The sequence below is a fragment of the Tamandua tetradactyla genome, chromosome 14 (assembly GCF_023851605.1).
Source record: "Tamandua tetradactyla isolate mTamTet1 chromosome 14, mTamTet1.pri, whole genome shotgun sequence".
NCBI classification, from domain to species: Eukaryota; Metazoa; Chordata; class Mammalia; order Pilosa; family Myrmecophagidae; genus Tamandua; species Tamandua tetradactyla.
In genome coordinates this window covers 80,143,479-80,159,911 of record NC_135340.1, presented here as the reverse complement: position 1 = coordinate 80,159,911, position 16,433 = coordinate 80,143,479, and the positions used below count along the sequence as shown (strand labels likewise).

Genomic DNA, 16,433 nt, shown 5'->3' with positions numbered 1-16,433 from the left:
AATAAAATCAGTGTTGTTTTTTTTTTTTTTTTTTTACTGGAGTCATTCTAAGGCCATCAAAGGAGTTATCACTGAAAACTTAAAAACTTTCAGGTTTAAGTGAGGCCACTTGTTTTACTGGAAAGAATCCTGAGCTGAAGCATAAAGAGATCTAGATTTTAGTCTTGACTCTGCTAGCAACTTCTTGTGTAATCTTGGGCAAGTGACTTCGAACTTCTAAGAGCCTTGATTTTCTAGAATGCTTTAACACCGTATGATTCTGTGATCACTGAGTTTAGATGAATTTACAACTCCATTACAATGCTGATTAGGTTGATAGGGTTATTCTTCTTTTTCTAAAGAGTCAGAAGTTTCTCATATTCACTTTACTTTGTATCAGGTGAGTTTGGTGTCATTTTATTTTGGATTGCTGTGTGTGTTTTCATCACTGATATTTTTTCTGTAATGTTCCTTTTTCATGCTGTCCTTGGCAGTTTTACTACCAAAATTATACTGATCTTATATCTTGAGTTTGAGATCTTTTCTTTTTCTCTTCTATGAGATAATTTGTGTGAGATAGGGATTATCTCTTTTGGGAAGTTTATAAGAATTTACCTATAAAACTATTGACCCGGGTGGTTATTATAGATAGACTTTGGCTACTAGTTCTCTTTCTTATGGTTATTTTTCTTTTTCAGCTTTTTCAGTAGATTTCTTCTCAGATCTACTTTGGAAGTTGATATTTTTCTAGGGAATGCCATTTTGTTGGTTTTCAAATTTATTGTCATAAAATCGTTCATAATACTCACTCTTTTTTTAATCTTTATTGTATCTGCAGTTACATCCTTTTTTTTTTTAATTCCCAATTTATGCCATCTGTTTTAGTTTGCCAAAAAGCTCCTGGAATGCAGTATACTAGAAATGGGTTGGCTTTTACAATGGGGATTTATTAGTTTACAAATTTACAGTTCTAAGGTGATGGAAAAGTCCAAATTAAGGTATCAAGAAAAAGGTACCTTCTCTCAGGAAAGGCTGCTGGCCTCTGGGGTTCATCTGTCACATGGGAAAGCATATGGCCAATGTCTTCTTCACTCTGGGGTTCTGTTGTTTTCAGTGGCCTTCTCTCTCAGCTCCTGTGGGTCCTCACTTGCTTCACCTGGGGGTTGTATCTCTCTAAGCTCTCTCCAAATGTCTTTGCCTGTTATACTTTCATAAAGGACTCCAATAAAGGATAAAGACCCACCTTGAATGGGCCGGGTCACACCTCAGTTGAAATGAGCTAATCAAAAGGTCCCAGCCACGAAAGGTCTGTACCTACAAGAATGGATTAAAAAAACATGGCTTTGGGCGGGCCACAGTGGCTCAGCAGGCAGAGTTCTTGCCTGCCATGGTGTGATTCCTGGAGCCTGCCCATGTAAAAAAAAAAAAAAAAAAAACATGGCTTTTTCTCAGGTACATAACAGCTCCAAACCAGCACACCATCTTTTTATTGATTAATTTTATTAAATGTTTGTCCATTATATTAGTTTTTTCAAATGGCCAGTTTTTTTATTTATTCATCTCTATTTTTTTTAAATGAAATATTCAATATTTGTTCTTACCTTTATGGTTAAATATTGTTTCAGTGGATTATCTCTTGTGTTGATTATGTAGGAGTGAGCTGCCTCAAGTACTCACTAAAGAGGGTGAAATGGATGATCTGCATAATGAAAAGCAAGAATGGAATCCTTTGGAATAATTTTGTTGTACATTGTTTTAGTGTATATCTTAAAGTTAGTAACTTTACAAAAGACGTTTTTATTTGATAGCATAATTTCTTTGAATATATTTTAAATTATCCTGATAAGAAGAGTATATATAAAAAGTATTATAATTTTCCTTACATTATGAAATTATTTACTTCAATTTCATATTGCAGTGCAGTAGAAGACCACAAGAAGGCTTTTGAATCTTACAAGTACCAAATAAAGACATGATTACTAATGATTTTATCTTTAGGAGGGCCAGAACTGATTGATCCTGCTGGCATACCATTATCTCAGCCAGCCCAGTCCTGGGTGTGGCTGGTGGATCTGGAAAGAACAATTGCTCTGCTTATTGGACGGTGCCTTGGTGGCATGCTTCAAGGCTCCCCAGTGTCTCCAGAAGAACAGGACACTGCATATTGGATGAAAACACCGCTTTTCAGTGACGGTGTAGAAATGGACACACCTCAGTTAGGTAAAGTGCTTTTCTGCAATGTTTAAAATATATGCTTGTGCTTATACCTCTGTTGGAAATTTATTTGGGGTTGCTGGGTAGAGAACTGATAGGAAACAAATACAACATCAGCAGTGTAGTAAATGTAAGATTGCAACTTGAAGCTCTTAGGAAAAGTTAAATTCTGCTACATGGTGTAGGGAAAAAAAGCTACTGACCTAAGAAAATGTAGGTTCTGGTCCCCATTCTGTCATTATTTATCAGTAATTTGGGGAGTGTCATCTAAGTTATAATAATGGGAAAATTCTTAATTACTTATGTTTTGAGATTCAGGGTTGTGAAATTGCCTCATAGAATGGAAAGCACTGCAGGGGTGCTTACTATGACTTAAACCTACACTCTTTTCAAACACCCCTCAGATGTGAGTGGCAACCCTTCTCCCGGCCTGTCCTGCTTTCATGCTTGTGTTACATTGTGTGAGTCTGCATTTTCTTCCTCCTATTTATGGTACCATGGGGTTTCCCTTTCCTGCCTCACTCCAATGTCAACTTATTGGCTGGCTAGTTCTTAGACCAAACATGAGAACTTCTCTAATATTTTAACAAATGATCTAGTTGTCTTATTTAGGATTAGTTTTTTAATCTCTGGGCCTCTAATTTTGATTCTATAAAATGGTGGGTTGAATTGATAGGTCTTGTTGGATATAATATTTCCCTGTTAAGAGAAAGAGACTCAGAGAGTGCCCAAGAAGGAAAGTCTAAGAGAGATTAAAAGAGATAAAAGAGAAACCAAAATAAAATTGGAGAAAGAGTCTGCTTGGGGGATTTGGAGAGTGAGGGTGGAGGAATAGTTGAAGATTTCCCTCTTTTTCAAATAGAATGCACATTCATAATTTCATTTATGGACCAGAAGTAATTCTAGCTATGGCTTATTAATGCTAGACTGGTGCTTATGATACATTTATATATAAAAAAATCATAAATTTTAAAGGGATATTTAACATAAAGATGATTCTAGTTTTTTTAATCCTAGAATTAGTGATTAAATTGTCTTGACCCTGTGATGTCCCAGTGTCCTGAGAAAAAAGTATCGATCTCTTTATCTTCTCGTATTTCTGTTGTTATATTTACTAGCCTTTAATATGAATAAAATTAATTTGTTTTCAAATTATAAAATAATGAAATTATTAAAATATTGTATTTTATGTTTAACCACTTGTATATTTTAGGAAAAAGAGACTGTCCTTTGTAAAATTATGAATGTATGATAATTCATTTATATTATAGGGATTAAATTGACTTTTGGTACTAACCCAGGAATCTGACTATCATTTAGGGCATTGTTTTGTTTGATTTTTAAATGGAAAATGAATTCTGGGTGCCAAAAGTCCCACTGAAAAGTTAGGACCCCCCCCCCATACAAATATAAATATTAATTGAAAATTGTTCATGATATCTTTGATCTTTCTTAGATCATATTTACCTAATTGCTTTCCCTTAAGTCTGGAAAGAAAAAGAGATTCTTGTTTGGTGTCTTTCCCAGTGGTCCCATGTTTCTCAATGAGGCTGCCATTTCATTTCCAATAAGATAATTCTTTGTTATGTAAGACTGTGTTGACATTAGGAGATCATGATCCCTGACCCCTGTCCATCCAAATGCCAGAATAATTCCCTAGCCATGTTTCTGAACACTTTCTGGGGACAGTGAGAGTACTGGTACTGTCTTCAATTAAAGGACTTTATAGCATTTACTTAAATGGTTTGAAATATATCATTTCATATGCATTAAATAAATGTGGTAAGATTTTACTTGTAACATCAATATGAATAAGGCTTAAAATTGATAACTTGAGTAATTTATTATTATTATTTTTTTAGACAAATGTATGAGCTGCCTTTTAGAAGTGGCTCTTTCAGGTAATGAAGAACAGAAACCTTTTGACTACAAATTGCGACCTGAAGTTGCTGTCTATGTGGATTTGGCATTGGGTTGTTCAAAAGAGCCTGCCCGAAGCCTGTGGGTCAGCATGCAGGATTATGCTGTTAGTAAAGGTAAGATGAAGGACAGAAGAGGTAAATATGCAGTTAGCTCATAATGCTGATTAATAAATATGTAATAATAGATATGATTAGAAAATCACAGGTTTCACCCTATTAGTTTTTCTAGAAAAAGTTCTTATACAAAAACGTATTTCAAAAATTTGTTTTATCTCTTTGTGGCAAAGCTAGGTATTTTATTATATACATATATTCCACTTGAAGCAAACCCATTGTGTGAAAATTAATATTTATATAAAATATATATTCATAGGTGATCATTGTGCTAAAGGATTCCATGTTATGTAAATAGATCTGTTGTAAGAGTCTGTTAAATTAATTTCTTCCCTGTGCAAGCCTGGTTATAAGAATTGAAAGGATGCGTATTTAAGGGTCTAAGCTCTAAGTTTACTTATTTGCTGGTGAAGATAATATTTTGAGATGAAGTATACTATTAAGTATAGTAGTAAAGTACTATACAAGTGTGTAGTGGTATTAGTTAAAATTAATTTTACATACCAGTTTTTCAAAGGATGTACCTGATTTCTTTAGTGTGTCCATGTTTTCCTTTTTAACATTGACCTGGTTTGTTCAAAATTTTATATCCCTCGTTGTCTTTCTTCAGGTTATTTTATCTTAACCTATTTTTAGTTTCCCCCCATTTCTTTGTATTTTCTCCCTTCTATTATAAAAATGGTGAAAGTAAATACATTTTTGCTTTTGTAGTCTTTCATTTTGTATATTTGTGAAATGAAATATATATTTTTGAGATATTTTAAATATTGATGAGATGATCCCTTTGAAAGTTTTATCTCATCCCTTTTGTTTATCTTTTATTTTATTTTTTAAAATATATAATATTCTTTTTTAATTAAAAAAAATAACAACCAATGCAAACATTCTTAACTTATGATCATTCTGTTCTACATATAAAATCAGTGATTCACAATATCATCACATAGTTGCGTATTCATCATCATAATCATTTCTTAGGACATTTGCACCAATTCAGAAAAAGAAATAAAAAGACAACAGAAAAAAATTCATACATACCATACCCTTTATCCCTCCTTTTCATTAATCACTAGCATTTCAATCTAAATTTATTTTAACATTTGTTCCCCCTATTATTTATTTTTATTCTGTATGTTTTACTTGTCTGTTGATAAGGTAGATAAAAGGAGCATCAGACACAAGGTTTTCACAATCACAGTCACATTGTGAAAGCTGTATCATTATACAATCATCTTCAAGAAACATGGCTACTGGAACACAGCTCTACATTTCCCTCCAGCCTCTCCATTACATCTTGACTGACAAGGTGATATCTATTTAACGTGTAAGAATAACCTCCAGGATAACTTCTTGACTCTATTTGGAATCTCTCAGCCATTGACACTTTATTTTGTCTCATTTCACTCTTCCCCCTTTTGGTTGAATGTTTTCTCAATCCCTTGATGCTGAGTCTCAGCTTATTCTAGGGGTTTTCTCAATCCCTTGATTCTGAGTCTCAGCTCATTCTAGAATTTCTGTCCCACGTTGCCAGGAAGGTCCACATCCCTGGGAGTCATGTCCTGTGTAGACAGGGGAGAGCAGTGAGTTTGCTTGTTGTGTTGGCTGGAGAGGCCACATCTGAGCAACAAAAGAGGCTGTCTTGGGGGTGACTCTTAGGCCTAATTTTAAGTAGGCTTGATTTATCCTTTGTGGGATTAAGTTTCATATGAAGAAACCCGAAGATTCGGGGCTCACTCAGCCTTTTGCTTTGGTTGTCCACACTGCTTGAGAGAATATCAAGAATTCAACTTGAGGAAGTTGAATTTCCTCCCTTTCTCACATCATTCCCCAAAGGGGACTTTGCAAATACTTTTTTTATTCACTGTTCAAATCACTCTGGGATTTATTGGGGCATCACTCTGGATTGTTTATCTCTTATTCATTCATTCTGTTGTGTTGTCTTCTACCGGAGGTGAAAAGTTGATGGAAGAGAAAAAAAATTTACTTTCTAAAGTGTATTTTCTGATATTCTCTTATTTGTCTGATATTCTCATCATGTGCTTTAGAAGTACAATTGAGTTTTCTTTTATGTCACATTATTGCAGGTTCTATTGTAATGAGAACTTTTTAAATTTAGACAACTTTAAAAATTTAGACTTATGGTAATTAGAAACTTTCATTTGGCTCCATTTGCTGAATTGTTTGTTTACTGTGAATAGCACAGACTTTATACCTGAATAGTGAAAGCATTCTGTAGTGCTTGATGTGAACTGAAGGTTTTTAAAAGAACCTACTGCTTTAAAAATTGCATAGGAGAATAATTACTGCTAAATTTAAAACACAACAAAGTGTTTCACTTTAGTTTGCTTTTTTTTTATTTTTTTATTTTTTTATTAACGGAAAGAAAAAAAAAGAAATTAACAGAACATTTAGAAATCATACCGTTCTACATATGCACTCAGTAATTCTTAACATCATCACATAGATGCATGATCATCGTTTCTTAGTACATTTGCATCGGTTTACAGGAACTAGCAACACAACAGAAAAAGATATAAAATGTTAATATAAAGAAAAGAAATAAAAGTAGTAATAATAGTAAAAAACAACAACAAACAAACAAACAAGCAAACAAAAACAAAACAAACCCTATAGCTCAGATGCAGCTTCATTCAGTGTTTTAACATGATTACTTTACAATTAGGTATTATTGTGCTGTCCATTTTTGAGTTTTTGTATCTAGACCTGTTGCACAGTCTGTATCCCTTCAGCTTCAATTACCCATTGTCTTACCCTGTTTCTAACTCCTGCTGAACTCTGTTACCAATGACATATTTCAAGTTTATTCTCGAATGTCGTTCACATCAGTGGGACCATACAGTATTTGTCCTTTAGTTTTTGGCTGGATTCACTCAGCATAATATTCTCTAGGTCCATCCATGTTATTACATGGTTCATAAGTTTATCTTGTCTTAAAGCTGCATAATATTCCATTGTATGCATATACCACAGTTTGTTTAGCCATTCTTCTGATGGAAACATTTTGGCTGTTTCCATCTCTTTGTAATTGTAAATAACGCTGCTATAAACATTGGTGTGCAAATGTCCGTTTGTGTCTTTGCCCTTAAGTCCTTTGAGTAGATACCTAGCAATGGTATTGCTGGGTCGTATGGCAATTCTATATTCAGCTTTTTGAGGAACCGCCGAACTGCCTTCCACAGTGGTTGCACCCTTTGACATTCCCACCAACAGTGGATAAGTGTGCCTCTTTCTCCGCATCCTCTCCAGCACTTGTCATTTTCTGTTTTGTTGATAATGGCCATTCTGGTGGGTGTGAGATGATATCTCATTGTGGTTTTGATTTGCATTTCTCTAATGGCCAGGGACATTGAACATCTCTTCATATGCCTCTTGGCCATCCGTATTTCTTCTTCTGGTAGGTGTCTGTTCAAGTCTTTTTCCCATTTTGTAATTGGGTTGGCTGTCTTTTTGTTGTTGAGTTGAACAATCTCTTTATATATTCTGGATACTAGACCTTTATCTGATATGTCATTTTCAAATATTATCTCCCATTGTGTAGGCTGTCTTTCTACTTTCTTGATGAAGTTCTTTGATGCACAAAAGTGTTTAATTTTGAGGAGCTCCCATTTATTTATTTCTTTCTTCAGTGCTCTTGCTTTAGGTTTAAGGTCCATAAAACCGCCTCCAGTTGTAAGGTTCGTAAGATATCTCCCAACATTTTCCTCTAACTGTTTTATGGTCTTAGACCTAATGTTTAGATCTTTGATCCATTTTGAATTAATTTTTGTATAAGGTGTGAGATACGGGTCTTCTTTCATTCTTTTACTTATGGATATCCAGTTCTCTAGGCACCATTTATTGAAGAGACTGTTCTGTCCCAGGTGAGTTGGCTTGACTGCCTTATCAAAGATCAAATGTCCATAGATGAGAGGGTCTATATCTGAGCACTCTATTCGATTCCATTGGTCGATATATCTATCTTTATGCCAATACCATGCTGTTTTGACCACTGTGGCTTCATAATATGCCTTAAAGTCCGGCATCGCTAGACCTCCAGCTTCGCTTTTTTTTCCTCAAGATGTTTTTAGCAATTCGAGGCAACCTGCCCTTCCAGATAAATTTGCTTATTGGTTTTTCTAATTCTGAAAAATAAGTTGTTGGGATTTTGATTGGTATTGCATTGAATCTGTAGATGAGTTTAGGTAGGATTGACATCTTAATTATATTTAGTCTTCCAATCCATGAACACGGTATGCCCTTCCATCTATTTAGGTCTTCTGTGATTTCTTTTAGCAGTTTTTTGTAGTTTTCTTTATATAGGTTTTTTGTCTCTTTGGTTAAATTTATTCCTAGGTATTTTATTCTTTTAGTTGCGATTGTAAATGGGATTCGTTTCTTGATTTCCGCCTCAGCTTGTTCATTACTAGTGTATAGAAAAGCTACAGATTTTTGAATGTTGATCTTGTAGCCTGCTACTTTGCTGTACTCATTTATTAGCTCTAGTAGTTTTGTTGTGGATTTTTCTGGGTTTTCTACGTATAGTATCATATCGTCTGCAAACAGTGATAGTTTTACTTCTTCCTTTCCAATTTTGATGCCTTGTATTTCTTTTTCTTGTCTAATTGCTCTGGCTAGAACCTCCAACACAATGTTGAATAATAGTGGTGATAGTGGACATCCTTGTCTTGTTCCTGATCTTAGGGGGAAAGTTTTCAATTTTTGCCCATTGAGGATGATATTAGCTGTGGGTTTTTCATATATTCCCTCTATCATTTTAAGGAAGTTCCCTTGTATTCCTATCTTTTGAAGTGTTTTCAGCAGGAAAGGATGTTGAATCTTGTCAAATGCCTTCTCTGCATCAATTGAGATGATCATGTGATTTTTCTGCTTTGATTTGTTGATATGGTGTATTCCATTAATTGATTTTCTTATGTTGAACCATCCTTGCATTCCTGGGATGAATCCTACTTGGTCATGATGTATAATTCTTTTAATGTGTTGTTGGATACGATTTGCTAGAATTTTATTGAGGATTTTTGCATCTATATTCATTAGAGAGATTGGTCTGTAGTTTTCTTTTTTTGTAATATCTTTTCCTGGTTTTGGTATGAGGGTGATGTTGGCTTCATAGAATGAATTAGGTAGTTTTCCCTCCACTTCGATTATCTTGAAGAGTTTGAGGAGAGTTGGTACTAATTCTTTCTGGAATGTTTGATAGAATTCACATGTGAAGCCGTCTGGTCCTGGACTTTTCTTTTTAGGGAGCTTCTGAATGACTAATTCAATCTCTTTACTTGTGATTGGTTTGTTGAGGTCATCTATTTCTTCTTGAGTCAAAGTTGGTTGTTCATGTCTTTCCAGGAACCCGTCCATTTCATCTAAATTGTTGTATTTATTAGCGTAAAGTTGTTCATAGTATCCTGTTATTACCTCCTTTATTTCTGTGAGGTCAGTAGTTATGTCTCCTCTTCCATTTCTGATCTTATTTATTTGCATCCTCTCTCTTCTTCTTTTTGTCAATCTTGCTAAGGGCCCATCAATCTTGTTGATTTTCTCATAGAACCAACTTCTGGTCTTATTGATTTTCTCTGTTGTTTTCATGTTCTCAATTTCATTTATTTCTGCTCTAATCTTTGTTATTTCTTTCCTTTTGCTTGCTTTGGGATTAGTTTGCTGTTCTTTCTCCAGTTCTTCCAAGTGGACAGTTAATTCCTGCATTTTTGCCTTTTCTTCTTTTCTGATAAAGGCATTTAGGGCAATAAATTTCCCTCTTAGCACTGCCTTTGCTGCGTCCCATAAGTTTTGATATGTTGTGTCTTCATTTTCATTCGCCTCTAGGTATTTACTAATTTCTCTTGCAATTTCTTCTTTGACCCAGTTGTTGTTTGAGAGTGTGTTGTTGAGCCTCCATGTATTTATGAATTTTCTGGCACTCCACCTATTATTGATTTCCAACTTCATTCCTTTATGATCCGAGAAAGTGTTGTGTATGATTTCAATCTTTTTAAATTTGTTAAGACTTGCTTTGTGACCCAGCATATGGTCTATCTTTGAGAATGATCCATGAGCACTTGAAAAAAAGGTGTATCCTGCTGTTGTGGGATGTAATGTCCTATAAATGTCTGTTAAGTCTAGCTCATTTATAGTAATATTCAGATTCTCTATTTCTTTATTGATCCTCTGTCTAGATGTTCGGTCCATTGATGAGAGTGGTGAATTGAAGTCTCCAACTATTATGGTATATGTGTCTATTTCCCTTTTCAGTGTTTGCAGTGTATTCCTCACGTATTTTGGGGCATTCTGGTTCGGTGCGTAAATATTTATGATTGTTATGTCTTCTTGTTTAATTGTTCCTTTTAATAGTATATAGTGTCCTTCTTTGTCTCTTTTAACTGTTTTACATTTGAAGTCTAATTTTTTGGATATTAGTATAGCCACTCCTGCTCTTTTCTGGTTGTTATTTGCATGAAATATCTTTTCCCAACCTTTCACTTTCAACCTATATTTATCTTTGGGACTAAGATGTGTTTCCTGTAGACAGCATATAGAAGGATCCTGTTTTTTAATCCATTCTGCCAGTCTATGTCTTTTGATTGGGGAATTCAGTCCATTAACATTTAGAGTTATTACTGTTTGGATAATATTTTCCTCTACCATTTTGCCTTTTGTATTATATATATCATATCTGACTTTCCTTCTTTCTACACTGTTCTCCATGCCTCTCTCTTCTGTCTTTTTGTATCTGACTCTAGTGCTTCCTTTAGTATTTCTTGCAGAGCTGGTCTCTTGGTCACAAATTCTCTCAGTGACTTTTTGTCTGAGAATGTTTTAATTTCTCCCTCATTTTTGAAGGACAATTTTGCTGGATATAGGAGTCTTGGCTGGCAGTTTTTCTCTTTTAATAACTTAAATATATCATCCCACTGTCTTCTAGCTTCCATGGTTTCTGCTGAGAAATCTACACATAGTCTTATTGGGTTTCCCTTGTATGTGACAGATTGTTTTTCTCTCGCTGCTTTCAAGATCCTCTCTTTCTCATTGACCTCTGACATTCTAACTAGTAAGTGTCTTGGAGAACGCCTATTTGGGTCTAATCTCTTTGGGGTGCGCTGCACTTCTTGGATCTGTAATTTTAGGTCTTTCATAAGAGTTGGGAAATTTTCAGTGATAATTTCTTCCATTAGTTTTTCTCCTCCTTTTCCCTTCTCTTCTCCTTCTGGGACACCCACTACACGTATATTTGTACGGTTCACATTGTCCTTGAGTTCCCTGATACCTTATTCAAATTTTTCCATTCTTTTCCGGATAGTTTCTGTTTCTTTTTGGAATTCAGATGTTTCATCCTCCAAATCACTAATTCTATCTTCTGTTTCTTTAAATCTGTCATTGTAGGTATCCATTGTTTTTTCCATCTTTTCTACTTTATCTTTCACTTCCATAAGTTCTGTGATTTGTTTTTTCAGTTTTTCTATTTCTTCTTTATGTTCAGCCCATGTCTTCTTCATGTCCTCCCTCAATTTATCGATTTCGTTTTTGAAGAGGTTTTCCATTTCTGTTCGTATATTCAGCATTAGTTGTTTCAGCTCCTGTATCTCATTTGAACTATTGGTTTCTTCGTTTGACTGGGCCATATGTTCAATTTTCTGAGCGTGATCCGTTATCTTCTGCTGGCGTCTGGGCATTTAGTCAGATTTCCCCGGGTGTTCGACCCCACAGGTTGAAAGATTTTTCTGCGCAGTCTCTGGGTTCTGTTCTTCCTATCCTGCCCAGTAGGTGGCGCTCGTGGCACACGCCTGTCTGTGGGTTCCACCAGCGAAAGTTGCTGTGGGTCCCTCAACTCTGGAAAACTCTCGCCGTAGGGGAGGTTCGGCAACCGAAGCGTCTTGGAAGAATGCCAGCCGGCCCGGGGTTCCAAACGCGGGTAGGGTCGCCGGCCGTCGCAGCACAGGAGAGCGTCCGGCCAAATTAGCTAGTCGGCCCGGGGCACCAAGCGTGGCGGGAGGGCGCCAGCTGTTGCAGCCCGGGAGAATGCACTGTTCCCAGCCGACGGGGGAGTCACGTGTTTGGAAGGGATCCCCCGGTCACTGTTCTCCGCAGTCTGGGGATTTCCGACCCAACTATCTCAGTTGTTCCGGGGGGCCTCGTGTGGTGGGGGCACCAGCCGCCGCGGCCTAAGGGGACCGCCTGTCCAATTCTACCAGCTGGCCTGGGAAGGTGGAAGGGAGGGACTCCGGTCGCTTGCCGTCCCACCCAGGAAAGCCCGTGCCCCTTGGTGATCTCACCGGAGCTGGTTCTCCCAGATAGTCAGCCGTTCCAGGAAGGGGTACGCCGTCCCTTTGATCTCCCTCGTGGCTCCGGGAGCTGCTCTGTATTATCTCCACTCCCTCAGTAGCTGTTCTGGAGGAGGAAAGGTGAGGGCGGCAAGGCTGTCGAGGCTGGTGGCGGAGAAGCCGGTGAAGGCGGAAGAGGGGAGAGGAGGGTGGGCGGGTCCGCTGCTGCAGGGCGTGGGAACCGCGCGGCGGGCTGGCGGACAAAAGAGGGGAGAGGAGGGCGGGCGGGTCCGCTGCTGCGGGGCGTGGGCGCCGCGCGGCGGGCTGGTGGACAAAAGAGGGGAGAGGAGGGCGGGCGGGTCCGCTGCTGCGGGGCATGGGCGCCGCGTGGCGGGCCGGCGGACAAAAGGTGGGCCTTTAGTTTGCTTTTTAAATTAATATTAGTCTCTTTGAAATGGGGCCCTTTTTGATGGTAAGTTAAAGCAGTTTTCAGAAAAGCAAGCAGATGATTTCCCAAAAACCTGATGTTAAAAAATTTTATATGTAATACAAACTGTCATTCTAGGATTTTTTTGTAGGCTGTAAGATTTCTTACCATCTGGCATGTTCATATTGCAACTTTTTTTTAACCCGTAAAGTAGGTAATAAATTTTGACCCAGGCATACAGAAATGACTGGAAAATGAAGATGTAACATTTTAGCTCTTGAAATAGGAATTTAAGAAGGGATTAAAAACAAATAAAATTAACTTGGGGCTTAATATTTTCCAGGGGTGGTTTTTTGTTTGTTTCTGTTTTTAAGTAGCACACACATTTATTAAATCTATGAAATGAACAGAGTCTAGCAGTCTTTCTGAGGGCAAGGGTGGACAATAAACCTGCCACTCCCATTTGGAATCTACTGAATATATTTCATTTTTAAAGTATGGTTTTGATGTACTAATGTGAAATTTAAAGATGGAAAGAAAAATCACCTAACTAATCTTCATCACCTAGTGCTTTTGTTTGAATTTTCAATTGTATATACTCATCTCAGCCCAGATGTTTCATTTCTTACTCTTTCAAATTTATGTATTTTCACAATATTGATCTACTTTCATGGCATCAGATACCAAATATATATACATGACTAGTTTACTCGATAGCTCCACTAGGATGTCCAATAGGCAGTAATCAGACTCTTAATTCCAGTTCCCTGTCTCAAATAGGGAATAAAATCTGTTCTTCCTGTGGTCTTCCTTTCTCAGTAAATGCCAACCATAGTCTAAATACATTTTTAGTTGACATAATTCCTCTCAGATTCTCATATCACATATTTGATCAATCAGCAAATCCTATCAATTCTATCTTCAAAATACGTATGGAATCTGACTACTTTTCACTACTACCCTGAGCTGGGCCACCATCCTCTCTCACCTGAATCACTGTTTAATTACTTCTGCTGCTGTTGTCCCTGTAGTCCTACACTCAGTAGTCAGAGTGGACCTTTTAAAACACAAATCAGATCATGTCATATCTCTGTTCAAAGCCTTCCATGCTCAAAGTAAACCCAGAGGGCTTGCGATGGCATACAAGGCCCTGTGTGATCTGGTTCCTAGCCAGTTCTCTGTCATCACCTACTCTTGTGCAAACACTTTGATTCAGCCTCTCAGCTTCCTTGAACCCGCCTCAGAGCCTCTGCACTAGCTTTTCTTGGGAGGCGGAGGTGGGGGAGACACTGTTTTCACATGACTTTTTTTCTTCCTTTGTTTAGATCTCTGTTCAAATGTAACCTTTTATCAGGGAAGCCTTTCCAGACTACCCTACATAAAATAACAATCCCATATAGTACAATACTCCCTATTCTGCTTACCCTACTTTATTTTTATAGTATATTGATATGTTATGTAAAATATATACATATACATATGTATATATATTTATTTGTTAATTGCCTCTCCCTCATATTTGCCCTCCAACTTCCAACCCCTGGCTAGAATATAATCTCTGTGAGATCAGGAATGTAGTTTTTGTTCTCTGCTGAAATCCCCAACACCTAGAACAGTTGTTAGAATCTAGTAGGTGCATTTGTTAAATAGCTATTTAGAAAGGTGATAAAATTCAGGTGGTAGATTATTAAAGCTATTAAAATTACCTCTGAAATGTTTTCTGAGCCCTTTTAAATGCCATGCATTATTTTTATTTTCAGATTGGGACAGTGCAACTTTAAGTAATGAGTCACTGTTGGATACTGTGTCTAGATTTGTTCTTGCAGCTCTTCTGAAACACACAAATTTACTTAGTCAAGCATGTGGAGAAAGCCGGCAAGTAACTTAAAACTATCCTTAGACAAATATTTGCTCTTATGATGTTAGAAATTAGATAACCTTTAAATTTTGGTTCTTAATTAGGTATCAACCTGGTAAAAGCTTATCAGAAGTGTACCGTTGTGTATACAAAGTTCGAAGTCGTTTACTTGCTTGCAAGAACCTTGAACTTATTCAGACCAGGTCATCATCACGAGACAGATGGGTAAGATTGGAAAGGAATTAATTTTTATGTTTTTCTGCATCCCGTGAGAGATGATTCCATGTTGGTTTATGTGAGAAAAAAATGTACCTTGATTCTTGCAGATGTTCAATAAATGTTGAGTAGTACTTTTGTTAGTGAAAAAAACAAAGGGAAAGATTTGTGGTTAATTTAACTTCACATTTATCAAATGTGATGGCTCTTAAGTCTGTTTAATATTAGGCTGCATAAATAATGTAATAGTAACAAATTGAATTGTCCAAATCATAGGAAATATTGCTCCTTTTTTATGTTGATTAGACCATATTTAAATTATCTTTTTAACTTGGAGTACTATAATTTATGAGGGACATTAGCAAACTAAAGTGTAGTCAGAAGATAGTTCAGATTGGTGAGAGTTTGAAAAATCATCTTCCATGAGAACTGGAAAGTATCAAAAATGTTCAACCTAGAGAAGTGAAAACAAAGAGGGTCATATAATAGCTGCCTTAAAAATATTTAAAGAGCTTTCATGTATGAGAAGAAATAAGTGTGTTTCTTGTCATTCCAGAGGGCACAGCTAGGACCAAAGGGTAACAATTAAATGGGAATCATCTTTTGCTGAATGTAAGAAGAGAAACTTCTAATAATTTAAGCTGTTCACCATTGGAGGTGACAATTAAAACCATTTCTTAAGTATGGTCTAGAGTAATTCTAGCAGCAAAAATGAGATGACTTCTAAAGTGCCTAGTAATCCTGATAACATAATCTTTTTTTTTGCATGGGCAGGCACTAGAAATTGCACCTGGGTCTCCGGCATGGCAGTCGAGAACTCTGCCAGTGAGCCACCGTGGCCCACCCAACATAGTCATTTAATTATAAATAGTAACCTGAATAATATATCACCTTATAGAAGTACTTACTTTTAAACTTCACTTATCAGATGCTTTGCCCTCCATTATTCAGTACTTAGATTTAAAAAACCTAACTCTGTCTCCTTGTTTGTATTGTGGTAGACTTTTGGTATGCACCAGTTTTTGATGTTTGTGTAACTGACTATTTACCGAACTTCAGAGTCATGAAATGTGTTAATATGCCATTTTGTTGAGGCTCAAATTTGAAACTCACATATTATAGGAATAAATGACTATTATGTGAGTCTGATGACTCAGTGTCACCATTTCTGGAATTCTTAAGTTATTTATTGATCATGGATCACAAAAATTTTATTATGGATTTAATGAGGTCATTTGAAATTTTCATTTGTAATTTCTACTGAAATTTCTAGGGGACATTATATATTGTTATGGTATTTGTGACTCTCTTAGTACCTATCTAAGGATTCTATCCTTTGCATGATTACTAGATAGCATAACTGCTGTGGAAAATAAAGTTAACATTAGCCTTATCAGATTTCTCATTTTTCATTTCTTCAGAAGCAAGTAAAT

At 36.5% G+C, this 16,433-nt stretch overlaps 1 protein-coding gene across 12 annotated transcripts in view; it reads left to right on the top strand.

Moving 5' to 3' along the window:
* HERC1 (HECT and RLD domain containing E3 ubiquitin protein ligase family member 1) overlaps window positions 1-16,433 on the top strand; it is a 291,819-nt gene that overhangs the window by 120,431 nt on the left and 154,955 nt on the right. For all 12 annotated transcript variants that reach the window (XM_077128149.1, XM_077128154.1, XM_077128157.1 and 9 more), the window contains 4 exons: window positions 1,978-2,199; window positions 4,056-4,229; window positions 14,687-14,801; window positions 14,889-15,009. In XM_077128149.1, coding sequence (XP_076984264.1) covers window positions 1,978-2,199; window positions 4,056-4,229; window positions 14,687-14,801; window positions 14,889-15,009 — 632 coding nt within the window. The remainder of the gene's footprint in view (window positions 1-1,977; window positions 2,200-4,055; window positions 4,230-14,686; window positions 14,802-14,888; window positions 15,010-16,433) is intronic.